Source organism: Ranitomeya variabilis, chromosome 1 (assembly GCF_051348905.1).
Source record: "Ranitomeya variabilis isolate aRanVar5 chromosome 1, aRanVar5.hap1, whole genome shotgun sequence".
Classification (NCBI taxonomy): Eukaryota; Metazoa; Chordata; class Amphibia; order Anura; family Dendrobatidae; genus Ranitomeya; species Ranitomeya variabilis.
In genome coordinates this window covers 102981908-102996322 of record NC_135232.1, presented here as the reverse complement: position 1 = coordinate 102996322, position 14415 = coordinate 102981908, and the positions used below count along the sequence as shown (strand labels likewise).

General features: G+C 48.6%; 1 protein-coding gene across 1 annotated transcript in view; it reads right to left on the bottom strand.

Annotated features, from left to right (window-relative positions):
• The window catches only part of AP3B1 (adaptor related protein complex 3 subunit beta 1), a 298487-nt gene extending 287060 nt beyond the window's left edge, over positions 1 to 11427 (bottom strand). The window contains exon 1 of the mRNA XM_077287054.1: positions 11140 to 11427. Coding sequence (XP_077143169.1) covers positions 11140 to 11294 — 155 coding nt within the window. The 5' untranslated portion in view covers positions 11295 to 11427. The remainder of the gene's footprint in view (positions 1 to 11139) is intronic.
• Between the last annotated feature and the right edge of the window lie 2988 nt (positions 11428 to 14415).

Below are 14415 nucleotides of genomic sequence, written 5' to 3'. Positions count from 1 at the left end.
ATTATCTCTAAACAGGGTAAGGTTTCCTTTACTGACTAGATCACAAGGATATATTCGGCCATTAATAACAAAAAAAAAAAAAAAAAAAACACATACACATATGTCCAAAAATCTACTATATGGGGACACAGAGCTGTATCAGTAGTGTGTAGTGCAAAGGAAAACTGGAGCAGACGCCCAAGGCAAACAATCAGATCCCATCTCATCTACAGGGAGAGAAAAAACTAAGGGTACCGTCACACATTGAAATTTCCATCGCTACGACGTTACGATTCGTGACGTTCTAGCGATATCGTTACGATATCGCTGTGTCTGACACGCAGCAGCGATCAGACACCCTGCTGAGAATCGTACGTCGTAGCAGATCGTTTGGATCTTTCTTTCGTCGCTTGATCACCCGCTGACATCGCTGGATCGTTGTGTGTGACAGCGATCCAGCGATGTCTTCGCTTGTAACCAGGGTAAACATCGGGTTACTAAGCGCAGGGCCGCGCTTAGTAACCCGATGTTTACCCTGGTTACAAGCGTAAACGTAAAAAAACAAACAGTACATACTCACCCGTCGGTGTCCTTCAGGTCCCTTGCAGTCTGCTTCCTGCTCTGAGTGCAGCCGTACAGTGAGAGCAGAGCGCAGCACCGCTGCGCTCTGCTCTCACTTTCCGGCCGGCACTCAGAGCAGGAAGCAGACGGCAAGGGACCTGAAGGACACCGACGGGTGAGTATGTACGGTTTGTTTTTTTACGTTTACGCTTGTAACCAGGGTAAACATCGGGTTACTAAGCGCGGCCCTGCGCTTAGTTACCCGATGTTTACCCTGGTTACCCGGGGACTTCGGCATCGCTCCAGCGCCGTGATTGCAACGTGTGACCGCAGTCTACGACGCTGGAGCGATGATTATACGACGCTGCGACGTCACGAATCGTGCCGTCGCAGCGATGAAAATTTCAATGTGTGACGGTACCCTAAGGAATCTACTGGCAACTTCTGCTTTAGACTCATTGTGATAATTCCTCACGGTGTTAAGAAAAAAGAAAAAAAAAAAAAACCTACATGCTAGCATACATATACAGTGAGGAAAATAAGTATTTGATACACTGCCAATTTTGATAGTTTTACCCCCTACAAAGAATGGAGAGGTCTGTAATGTTTATCATAGGTACCCTTCACCTGTGAGAGACAGAATCTAAAAATAAAAACCAGAAAATCACCTTGTAGGATTTTTACATAATTTGCATTTTATTGCATGAAATAAGAATTTGATCCAATAGAAAAACAAAACTTAATATTTGGTACAGAAAGATTTTTTTTACAGAGCTCAGATGTTTCCTGTAGTTCTGAACCAGGTTTGCACACACTGCAGCAGGGATTTTGGCCCCCTCTTCCATACAGATCTTCTCCAGAGCTTTCAGGTTTCGGGGCAACATCGAGTTCCAGCTCCTCCAAAGATCTTCTATTGGGCTCAGGCCTGGAGAATGGCTAGGCCAGGTGGGAAAACTTGCAAAATCAGCAGTGTACTTAAATTTTCCCCACTGTACATAAGGGCTATTATCTATTCACCTTTGTCCCACCTGTGTCGGCCCTTTAACGGTTTCACATACTGTTGTGTACCTCACATTGGGCGCTATTTAGACTTGATTACCACACATCTTTTAGAGGGTTTTTTAGCATAACTGCACTCCTTTAAAAAAAATTTCTAATTTATTATGGGAAATCCAATTTTGCTTGTGACATTAATCACTTTTCCTGAAGAAGTCTTAAAAAATGTCTGATGGAAAAAAAAAAACACCTACAAGTCACTTGTTCCAGATGGAATCTGCTCTACACTAGGCTCTGTCCAATCAGAAGGCTGCAAAAAAGTTTCAGGGATGAAAAAAAAAAAAAAAAAGCCGGATTACTCACCGGTAATGCTCTTTTAGTGAGTCCACGACAGCACCCCACTGGAGAGAGGGATCCGCCCCGCAGGAACAGGAAACCTATTGAGAAATAAAAGGGGGCGGTCCGCCTCTCCTCCTCAGTTTTGATTTCAGAGTACCCGGAGGACCGCCAATATTAGGCAAATATCATTTATTTCATTCTTTAAACTTATTTGCTTATGATTAAAAGGATTTTACTCAAATAATATGCATTATATTAATATAGGGAGGGATGTAAGAGGGTGCTGTCGTGGACTCACTAAAAGAGCATTACCGGTGAGTAATCCGGCTTTTTACTCTTCGCCACGACAGCACCCACTGGAGATCTTTCAGAGACCATCACCTAGGGAGGGGACCACCGTGCTGAGGACAGTCATGCCAAAGTCTAGGTCAGAAGTTGACGATAGGTCTAGCCTATAGTGGTTATAGAATGTAGAAGGATTTGACCAAGTTGCCGCCTTACATATAGTTTCAATCGGGACGTCTCCCCTCTCTGCCCAGGAGGATGCCATCGCTCTGGTGGAGTGTGCCGTTATGCCTTCCGGAGGGTTTTCTTTCCTCGCGGAGTAAGCCAGTCTGATAGACTCTCTGATCCACCGGGATAAGGTGCTTTTTGTTACTCCATGACCCTTCTTGGGACCCTGGAAGGAAATAAACAGAGCCCTATCCTGTCGCCAGCTGCTGGTCTTTTCAATGTATTTTAACACTACTCTTTTAACGTCTAGAGTGTGATATTTTTGTTCTTCAGGAGTGGATGGATTACTGAAGAAGGTGGGCAAGATTATTTCTTGTGACCTGTGGAATTTTTTCGCTACTTTGGGAAGGTAGGAAGGGTCTGGTTTGAGAATTAATTTATCCTGAAAGGTTAACAAAAAAGGTGGATCTATAGAGAGTGCTTGGATGTCACCGATTCTCCTAGCTGAAGTCAGTGCTACCAAGAGGGCCGTTTTTAGTGATAGACATTTAATTGGTATTGAGTCTATTGGCTCGAACGGAGAGTCTGTTAGGGCTTGTAAGACTAAATTTAGATCCCAGGGTGGAATCCTAGGTATGGTAACTGGATTCATTCTTTCGCAGGCCGTAATAAATCTGGATACCCATCTATCCCCCGCAATGTTATGGCCATAGAGGGCTCCTAGTGCTGAGACATGAACTTTTAAGGTATTTACAGTTAGACCTAGCTCTCTCCCTTTTTGAAGAAACTCCAGGATAGAATGTATCGGAATTTCTGATGTGTCGGTAGATGTATGGAATTGAAGAAATTTCTTCCATATTCTCGTATAGATTTTTGTAGTGGAGGGTTTTCTACTATGGAGAAGCGTATCAATTAAACCCCCCGAGAATCCTCTTGATCTTAGCATCTGCCTCTCAAGTTCCAGGCCGTCAGGTGGAGATTGTCCACCTGAGGGTGGAAAAACGGACCCTGGAAGAGAAGACTGGGTGTTGAGGGGAGGACCCAAGGATCTGAGACCAACATGGTCTGTAGCCATGAGAACCATGGTCTCTTGGGCCAAAATGGAGCTATCAGTACAACTCTTGCCCCTTCTTCTCTGATCTTGCGTATAACTTGAGGTAGCAATATGATCGGAGGAAAAGCGTACGCCAGACTGAACTGCCAGGGGGCTTGGAGAGCATCCAGAATGTCCGGATGATCCGCTGGAGATAGGGAAGCAAATTTCCGGACTTTTCTGTTTTTCCTTGTGGCGAAGAGATCTATCTGAGGACGGCCCCAAAGAGATATTATGTCCAGAAATATTTGTTGGTTCAGGCACCACTCTCCTTGTCTCAGGGTGTGTCGGCTTAAAAAGTCCGCCTGCTGATTGTTTGTTCCTCTTATGTGCAGCGCAGTAAGGGATGTTAGGTGACTTTCTGCTAGATCCAAGATTTCTGTAGCAGAAGACATCAGAGTCTCTGATCGCGTACCTCCTTGCCGGTTTAGATACGCCACCGTGGTGGTGTTGTCGGACAGGACTCTGACGTCTTTCCCCCGAATCTGTGGGAGGAAATGGTATAAGGCGTATTTTACAGCATTCAGTTCTTTAAAATTAGAGGAGCTGCAATTTTCTTCCATGCTCCATGATCCCTGGCAATAATCGTTCCCCATATGAGCGCCCCATCCATGAGGACTGGCGTCAGTGGTTATGGTGTGAGATGGCGTTATTACCCATGGAACCCCACTCAACAAATGGTTTGAGTCTAGCCACCACTCTAAGGAAGTTAAAACCTCCTGAGATAAGGTTATTTTTGTATTTAGGTGACCAAATAACCGTCTATCCTCTTGCAAAATTTGATGTTGTAGTACCCGAGTATGGTGTTGAGCCCATCTCACTGCTGGTATACAAGAGATAAGAGACCCTAATAACGACATAGCTTGTCTTAGGGATATACGAGGATTATTTATTGCGGCTAGGACTTTGTGTCTGATCAGTAGGATTTTTACCTGCGGCAGGAGACACTTTTGAGATATGGAGTCTAACTGGAACCCCAAGAACGCCTGACGGGAAAGCGGAGTGAGTCTGGATTTGTCGGTATTGATTATCCAGCGCAGGTCCTGTAGAGAGGAAATTGCGTGAGCTAAACGATCAGCACATTGAGTAACTGAATTTCCTATTACCAAAAAGTCATCCAGATAGGGCACAATCAAAGTTTCCTTCTGGCGTAGGTATGCCATCACCTCTAGCATTATCTTGGTGAAGATCCTCGGCGCTGTTGAGAGGCCGAAGGGTAAGGCCGCATACTGGAAGTGACGAACCTCGTTGTTGATTTTTACCGCCACTCTGAGGAATTTTTGGTATCTGTTATGAATGGGGAGATGATAGTAAGCATCCTTTAGATCAATGCCCCCCATCATACAGTTTGGGAAGAGGAGTTTTATGGTGGACCTAATGGACTCCATTTTAAATGTATAATTTTCAATGAATGAATTGAGTTTTTTAAGGTTTATGATGGTTCTGAAAGAACCGTCGGGCTTAGAGATTAGGAATAGGGGAGAATAGAATCCCCTACCCTCCTGTCCCACCGGCACTTGGACTAGGACCCGTTTTGATATTAGGGTTTGAAATTCAAGCTCTAAAGCCTGTTGCTGTATAGGCGAGCTGAGAGTTGTTATAATATAAGACTCGTGGGGCACACGAGAGAATTTTAATTTAATTCCATCTCGGACGATATTTAAAACCCACGAGCTAGATGTTATCTTCTCCCATTGGGTGGTGAAAAATTTAAGTCTGCCCCCAACTGGTATGTCCTCAGTATTTGTCTTTTGGGGGGTTGGGTCTTCTAAACATGGTACCTCTCTGCTTGTCGTCCTTAGTGGTCCATGTTGTAGACCTATCTGTTTGCCTCCTTTTGCCAAACGGCCTCCTCTTAAAGGCTCTCCTGTAAAAGGGAATAGAGGATTCAGGAAAAGCTTTCTTCCTGTCCTTTGCCTTTTTGAGTATCTCATCTAAGGTTTTACCAAAGAGGTACTCACCCTCACATGGGATTGCGCATATTTTAGATTTAGATTGCGCGTCCCCTTTCCAACTCTTCATCCATAGGGCTCTTCTTGCGTTATTTACAAGGCCCGCAGATCTTGCTGCTAAACGGAGTGAGTCGGCGGAGGCGTCTGCCAGAAAGGCCGCTGCTCCTCGTATTAAAGGGATGGCTGCTCTTAGTTTTTCTCTCGAGCTTTTCTTTTCAATTTGCTGGTCTAACTGATCAATCCAGATGATCATTGACCGGGCAGCGCAAGTGCTGGCTACTGCAGGTTTGAATATTCCTGTAGCCGCTTCCCAGGAACGTTTAAGGGATGATTCAGCCTTACGATCCAAAGGATCGACCAATAGTCCCGCATCCTCCACAGGTAGAGTGGATTGTTTGGAGGTAGAGGCTACAGCTGCGTCGACCTTAGGGACTTTGGTCCAAGTAAGAAGCTCCTCGTCACTAAACGGATATTTACGTTTTGACGCTGAGGGTAGAAAGCCTCTCTGATCTTGCTTCTCCCACTCTCTTTTAATTAATGTTTTCACTGCTGGTATAACCGGAAAACATCTCCTCTTTCTGTCTGCCAAACCCGCGAACATTATCTCTTGCGCGGTTTGCGCACCCTTAGACTCCTCACACCCCATGGTATTTCGAATGGATTTTACCAAGTTGTCCACACTGTCCAAGGGAAAACATGAGCGTCCCTCAATCTCTGATGAGGATGATGACGCTGGACATGATGATAGGGAGGCATCTGACAGTATCGGTTGGTCACTGTCGGAGTCTGACACAAGTGTCGGTGTTTTAGATTTAGAACTACGCGGTTTTTCCTGGGTCATATTTTTTAGTTCTTCTCTAATAATGGCCCGTAGGTCCGTAATGGACACTGCTGCTCCCTTTGTTGTTTCTTTAAAACAGTCCTCACAAAGTTTTTTGGGGTATGAGTCAGGGAGGGGCTGGTTACACAAGGCACATTCCCTGTGCTTCGTTTTTTGTCGTTTTTTGCCCTAAGCGTGTAAGTAGAGAGAGAAAGGGAAAAGAGAGAGATAGGGAGACAGCGTTAGCTTAATAGGCAGAGTTCACAACTCACCCAGTGAAGCAAATAATACCGGATCAGAAGGCCGAGATCCTGTTTTGGAACCGTCGCTTTTACGAGCGGTGTCCGAGGATCCTCTGGCGTGATCTTTGGCGGGGGGTACTGGAACTCCGGTTGTGGGGTCCATGGCACCTGGGGATGACATCTCTGCATCGCCGTTTCAGTGTTAGTGAGCGCTTTAAATAGAGCGCCAAAACGTTGTTTTTTTTTCGCGCATGCGCAGACCAGTGCCGGCTCCCCTGCCCTGGATCCGGCCTAGGCGCCCCGGAAGTCCAAGATCCACTTCCGGGGTAGCCTGTATTTGCGGCGGTCGGCGCATGTGCGGCCCGGGATTCAACGCCGGGCCGCAATGGAAGGTCAACTTACCCGGCTCCTGTTGCCGTACCGCACGCTGGGAAGGACGCCGGTCGGCCTTTCCTGGACCCGGCCGTCTGCCCGCTCCATCAGACGAGGAGGGAGCCGTCTAACGGAACTCCCCCGACGCTGCTTCTGAGCCGCAGCCCCTGCCGTTCTCTCGGATACTGTGCAGGCGTCATGCAAGCCCAGGTATGCCTTCTCATTAAGAAGTCCTGTCGTTCCCGCAGGAACAGGAAACCTAAACTGAGGAGGAGAGGCGGACCGCCCCCTTTTATTTCTCAATAGGTTTCCTGTTCCTGCGGGGCGGATCCCTCTCTCCAGTGGGGTGCTGTCGTGGCGAAGAGTAAAAAAAACCTTCTTGCAAAATTCTTTAGAAAACACTAAAGAAAAATAAACCCCCACCCAAAAAAAAAGTGTGTTTCTTTGTGCTAGAAAATCTCATTGGATTTGTCTGCCTCAAAAAACCTGTGTGAACAAAGCCTTATGTGTTCCCAGATATGCAGCTACTAACAAGAGGGAAGTAGATGGAACAGATGCCCTGATGTAATGTGTTTTTTTTTTCTTTTCCCAATAGATAAGACAGGGAAAAAAAGAGCATGCCCCTGCTGCGTGTAAGGGCTGTCCCACACGTCCAGATAATTCCGGTACCGGAATAAATCGGTACCGGAGTTATCCGTGTCCGTGTGCCTGGGAACTCACGGAGGCCATACGTGCGGCACACGTGTGCCGCCCGTATGGCGAGTGGGTACCACACGGAGCGTGTGGTACCCACTCTGCATGGTGCTGAAGCTGCGATTCATATCTTCCCTGTAGCAGCGTTTGATATAGAGAAAATATGAAGAAGTGTTAAAAATAAAGATCCATGTGTCCGCCGCCCCCCCCACCCCCTGTGCGCCCCCCCGCTGGTCAGAAAATACTTACCTGCTCCCTCGCTCCTTCCTGGTCTGGCCGCGGCTTCTCCTGCATGCGGTCACGTGGGGCCGATCATTTACAGTCATGAATATGTGGCTCCACCTCCCATAGGGGCGGAGCCGACTATTCATGATTGTAAATGATCGGCCTCACGTGACCGCATACAGTAGGAGGCGCGGCCAGACCAGGAAGGAGCGAGGGAGCGGGTAAGTATTTTCTGACCAGCGGGGGGGCGGCGGACACATGGATCTTTATTTTTAACACTATTCTTCATATTTTCTCTATAGCAAACGCTGCTACAGGGAAGATATGAATACCGGCTTCAGCACCATGTGGGGGGGACAGCGCTTACTGTAGCGCTGTCTCCTGCACGCACACGGACCCCAGACGGAGAATGTCCGTGTGAGGTACGTGTTTTACGTGGACCCATTGACTCTATTGGGTCCGTGTAAAACGTGCGCTCCCACGAACACTGACATGTCTCCGTGTTTGGCACACGGAGACACGGTCCGCAAAAAATCAATGACATCTGAACAGATGCATTGATTTTTATGGGTCTACGTGTGTCAGTGTCTCCGGTACGTGAGGAAACTGTCACCTCACGTACCGGAATCACTGACGTGTGAAACCGGCCTAATAGGGAGCATTATAGGCCTATTAGTTGCCCCTGATACAAGACGGCCATGTACCAGTGTCCTGGCGTCATTCTGTCTGGCAGAACGCGATAAAATCCACTCAGTACTGAGTAAGGAGAGCAAATGGCACATACACATATCAGGAAGGCTATCCATGCTGGTGGCTGTGGACAGCTTTTACAGAACTGGAAACCTTCCTTTTCGGCCTCATTCACACGTCAGTACTTTCCACTCCCGAGAAAAACAGACCAATTCTTTTGTTCAGACTTTGATCAGAGTGTATTCAGAGCGTCACCAGTTTGTCTGGGATTGTGATTCGAGCTTAAAGCTTGGAGACCCCGCTATGCTCACCCTCCTCAGGTCCAGCGCTGCATTGGTGACATCACAAGGACCATTGTATCCAATCACTGGACTCGGTAGCTCGTGCTGCCAACATCGCCATCGCAGATGGATCCAGTGATTAGCTGCAGCATGTCAACACACAGCGGAGCCACGGTGGAGAGGCCGCACTGGACTTGGGTGGAGAGTATGACAGTACTTGTTATTTTCTACATTTGTAAGGCTATGATAAGAAATAAAAATTAATCCTGGACAACCCCTTTAAAAAGGAAAAAACTTCTATTTCCTCCAGCTGGATCCACTTCCGTGGCAAAAAAAACTGCATGAAAATGGGCTAGCTTTCATAGAAGCAACGTCATGGCAGGCATGGGGATCTCCGGCTGTTATGACAACCCACTGGTGCTGATGGTCAGCGATTGACAGCAGCATTTAACCATGGGAAGAGCTATGCTGCACCAGCGGCTGTTAAAGGCAGGTGATGGCTGAATATCAATCATAGCCATCATCTGCCAGCAAAAATGCAGCCTCAGTTCCTGAGCCCGCATCAAAGTCAGGAAGCGGACATGGCGTACAAGTAAGTCATATGTCAGTAAGGGGTTAAAATTGTAATAAATAGGAGCAGCTTTGCATTTTATTCTTTTTAAGTCACGTGGGAAAACCACTGATGGTAAAAACAGGCACATGGATCAAACACTGATGAAAATTGGGCAGTTTTTTCCCCAAAAAAACATGTATGGAAAAAAACAAGTCTGAATGAGGCCTAATACTGTGTTCCGGGAAATGTTTCGTAAGGTGCTCACAAAAGCAAAAAAAAAGGTTTTCAAGCAGAAACTGCTTTAGGAAACTATATCTGGGGAGGTTTTGGAGTAGTTGTGATTTTCCTGGAGCGTTTCCTGGTGTTCTTTGCAGCCTTTTAATTTGGCAGTGCCCAGTTTGGAGAAGTTTACAGCAAGGTCCACATGCATTTTTTTCCACCAGATATTTTTTAAACATCTCTTCCAAGAAAAAAAAAAAAAGTGAACTCATATGAACAGCAATGTGGATTTCCCATAGAAGTTAATGGAAAGCATATTTTTAAGATTTTAGAACAGATACTCTACAAAAAGCAAAAAAAAAATCTTTGTATACAGAACCTTGATTTAGACGTCTGTATATCACAGTCCAAGGCCGGACCACAGACTAAGAGCCGCTCAGGTGACCGGTCCGCACAGCTCTGTGGTATACGGACGTCTGAGTTCAGTCTCCAGGTAATGGCGGCTGGGACATGTCCATTAGATATCAGGGTCTCGGCCCCATCACATGACCGCTGACCACTTCAACTAAGGACATCACTGACAGAGTGCCGCTGACCCCGAAATTCAGCCTGCAGAAAACTAGTCCGACCGTCGCCAAGGAGGGGAAAGTAGGAAGCCACTGGCTAAGTGGAGGCCATGTTACACACGTCACTGACATCCAGAGGAGCCGACCACCCCGGGGGCGGCCCAATCCACTGCCGACCACCCCGGGGGCGGCCCAATCCACTGCCGACCACCCCGGGGGCGGCCCAATCCACTGCCGACCACCCCGGGGGCGGCCCAATCCACTGCCGACCACCCCGGGGGCGGCCCAATCCACTGCCGACCACCCCGGGGGCGGCCCAATCCACTGCCGACCACCCCGGGGGCGGCCCAATCCACTGCCGACCACCCCGGGGGCGGCCCAATCCACTGCCGACCACCCCGGGGGCGGCCCAATCCACTGCCGACCACCCCGGGGGCGGCCCAATCCACTGCCGACCACCCCGGGGGCGGCCCAATCCACTGCCGACCACCCCGGGGGCGGCCCAATCCACTGCCGACCACACCGGGGGCGGCGCAATCCACTGCCGACCACCCCGGGGGCGGCCCAATCCACTGCCGACCACCCCGGGGGCGGCCCAATCCACTGCCGACCACCCCGGGGGCGGCCCAATCCACTGCCGACCACCCCGGGGGCGGCCCAATCCACTGCCGACCACCCCGGGGGCGGCCCAATCCACTGCCGACCACCCCGGGGGCGGCCCAATCCACTGCCGACCACCCCGGGGGCGGCCCAATCCACTGCCGACCACCCCGGGGGCGGCCCAATCCACTGCCGACCACCCCGGGGGCGGCCCAATCCACTGCCGACCACACCGGGGGCGGCACAATCCACTGCCGACCACCCCAGGGGCGGCACAATCCACTGCCGACCACCCGCTGGGAACACATCACTATCACATCCAGTGCAGAACTTGTTGGGATCACTCAGCCCACACTGGACCGGGCACTGGTGATAGAGCCCTGCTGCCAGGCAACCAGGTGTAGGACTACAAGTGTCAGCATGCGGCTGCGCAGTCAGACGCCCCCACAGCTGTTGCGCTTCTCCCCCCGCCCGCTCCTCCAGGACGGATCCCGGTAGTTCTTACTTTTTGTCGGTGCTGAACAGCCCGAAGCCTGCCGGTGTGGAGCTGCCGCCCGCTGTGGCCTCCTGTGCCAGCTCTGCCCCCTCACCGCCGCCTCCGCTGCTGTAGTCATTGTTGTAGGTGAGGCTGGTGCTGGAGTTGGACACGGCTCCGCTCATGTTGAATGAGACAAGTCCGGGAGCAGCGGAAAAACGGGAACGTCTGTTGGCACTACGGAAGCCGGGGAAGAGACAGCCGCTGTCACGTGACTGGAGGGTGACACGGCGGCGCTGCTGAAGGCACAAATTCCGGGTTTACGAAGAATTCGGATGCCCAGCCAATCAGGAAGCCGCATTCTGTGATGGGCGTGGCTTAAGTGAAGCCGCTATCACGTGCTTTTTGCCAAGTTGTAAACTTCTGAAGCGTCGGAGCCGCTGTGCCCGACAGCGCTCCCTGCTGGTCACCGAGTGCACGGCCTTTTCAACTCTGTTCAGTGAACAGTGTTCACACATTGTGTATTTGGTGCGGATTTTATTGATCGATTTCTAGGGCTATGTGCGCACAGGTTTTTTTCAGCAGTTATTGTAGCAGAAAACTGACCAGAAAGGTTGTGTGCCCATGAGGAAGAGTAGCTTATTTCCGCTGCGTCCAAAATGCTGTGTTGATTGAACCATGCAGATTTACCGCATCTAATGAATGGCTATGGGTGAGGCTAGAGTCTTCTCTGCAGACAATTCACATGCTGCAGCTCATAAACCCGCACCATAGGTGGGCTGCATCCAAAACGCTGCTATTCCTGATCGTGGGCGAGTAGCCTAAGGCATGAGCGGACATACCACCGGTTCAACCGATGCGGCTGCAGCGGGGCCTGAGACTACTCCGGGGGGAATCTGGCCAGTTTATCCGGCGGGCCCCTGCTGGGCGGCTAATAATGAGGGCAATCTGGCCAGTTTTTCCGACCCCGAGGCTCTGGGGGCCCCTGGCCAGATTGCCCTCGTGTGCAGCCGGCAGGGAGCAATCCCTTCAGTGCTGCTGCCTGCAAGAGAAAATGGCAGCAGAGCTGCAGGGAATGGATCCGTCCTGCTTCCTGCCCGTGCTTCCTGTCTCACACAGCAGCGGCTGAATGACATCATCATTCAGCGCCGCTGCTGTGTGAGACAGGAAGCTGCCAGCGATGATGAGGCTTCAGGATACCGTGCGCAAAGGTGAGGTGTGTGTGTATGCAGAGGTGAATGGTGCTGTGTGTGTAGGTGGAGGAGAGGGCAATGATGGGGCAGAAGGCAATGATTGGGTTGACAGAGAGAGCAATGATGGTGGCGATGGAGCAGAAGGCAATGATTGGGTTGACAGGGTGATGGGGCAGAAAGCAATGATTGGGTTGATGGAGAGGGCAATGATGGGGTGGGGGGAGAAAGCAATGATGGGGTGGTGGAAAGGGTAATAATGGGGGTGGTGGGGGAGGAGGAAATCATGGAGGTGATGAATGGGCAATAATGGGGTGGTGAGGAGGAGGAAATGATCGATGCGGTGTGATGGGCAATGGTGGGGGTGGTGATGGAAAGGGCAATGGTGGGGGAGGAGGAAATGATGGAGGTGCACTTTTTAGAATAGTTTCACTTTTGGGTATTTTCTGTCATATAGGCCTCTCAAAGTCACTTCAAATGTGAGGTGATGTAAAAAAAAATGTTTTTTTGCAAATTTTGTTGTAAAAATGAGAAATCGCTGGTCAAATTTTAACCTTTATAACTTCCTAACAAAAAAAATGATGTTTCAAAAATTGTGCGGATGTAAAGTAGACATGAGGGAAATGTTATTTATTACCTATTTTGTGCGATATGACTCTCTGATTTAAAGGCATAAAAATTAGAAGTTTGAAAATTGCCAAATTTCCATTTTTTTTCACAAATACAGTACAGACCAAAAGTATGGACACACCTTCTCATTTAAAGATTTTTCTGTATTTTCATGACTATGAAAATTGTAAATTCACACTGAAGGCATCAAAACTATGAATTAACACATGTGGAATTATATACTTAACAAAAAAGTGTGAAACAACTGAAATTAAGTCTTATATTCTAGGTTCTTCAAAGTAGCCACCTTTTGCTTTGATGACTGCTTTGCACACTCTTGGCATTCTCTTGATGAGCTTCAAGAGGTAGTAACCGGGAATGGTTTCCACTTCACATGTGTGCCCTGTCTGGTTTAATAAGTGGGATTTCTTGCCTTATAAATGGGGTTGGGACCATCAGTTGTGTTGAGCAGAAGTCTGGTGTATACACAGCTGATAGTCCTACTGAATAGACTGTTAGAATTTGTATTATGGCAAGAAAAAAGTAGCTAAGTAAAGAAAAACGAGTGGCCATCATTACTGTAAGAAATGAAGGTCAGTCGGTCCGAAAAATTGGGAAAACTTTGAAAGGGTCCCCAAGTGGGTGCTACCCAGATGACCTGGCCTCCACAGTCATCAGACCTGAACCCAATCGAGATGGTTGGGGTGAGCTGGACCGCAGAGTGAAGGCAAAAGGGCCAACAAGTGCGAAGCATCTCTGGGAACTCCTTCAAGATTGTTGGAAGACCAATCCCGGTTCTCTACCTCTTGAAGCTCATCAAGAGAATGCCAAGAGTGTGCAAAGCAGTCATCAAAGCAAAAGGTGGCTACTTTGAAGAACCTAGAATATAAGACATAATTTCAGGTGTTTCACACTTTTTTGTTAAGTATATAATTCCACATGTGTTAATTCATAGTTTTGATGCCTTCAGTGTGAATGTACAATTTTCATAGTCATGAAAATACAGAAAAATCTTTAAATGAGAAGGTGTGTCCAAACTTTTGGTCTGTACTGTAGATGCAAGTCATATCAAATAATTTTTACTACTATCTGTAAGATGGCCGCCGGTAGAGTCCTGGAGGGGAGATATGTGTCATTGCGGCTATTAGCTGCGGTGATGTGAGCTCGGAAGTATGCTCCAGCACATATAGTGCTGAGAGAGTTGTTTGGGCCTCTCCAGAGCAGGGTTTTACGAGCGGTCATAAGAGATGGGTGAGAATGACGGCTCACATATCCCAACCCCAGGGGCGTGGTTTGGATAATAAAATGGAGACCATTTGCCTCATTCAGTGTCAATGGCTGAAGGTGTGGAGACCTCCCATGAGTGTGTGGTAAAGACATTGACCAGAGCAGGCGGACCCGCATTATTATATGGACTGTGTATTTGTTCCGGTTTCCTTTTCACCTTGTGCCAGAAAAGGCTGTTCATTTGTTTTGAGTATCCGGAGCGGTTTATGCAAGTTTAATA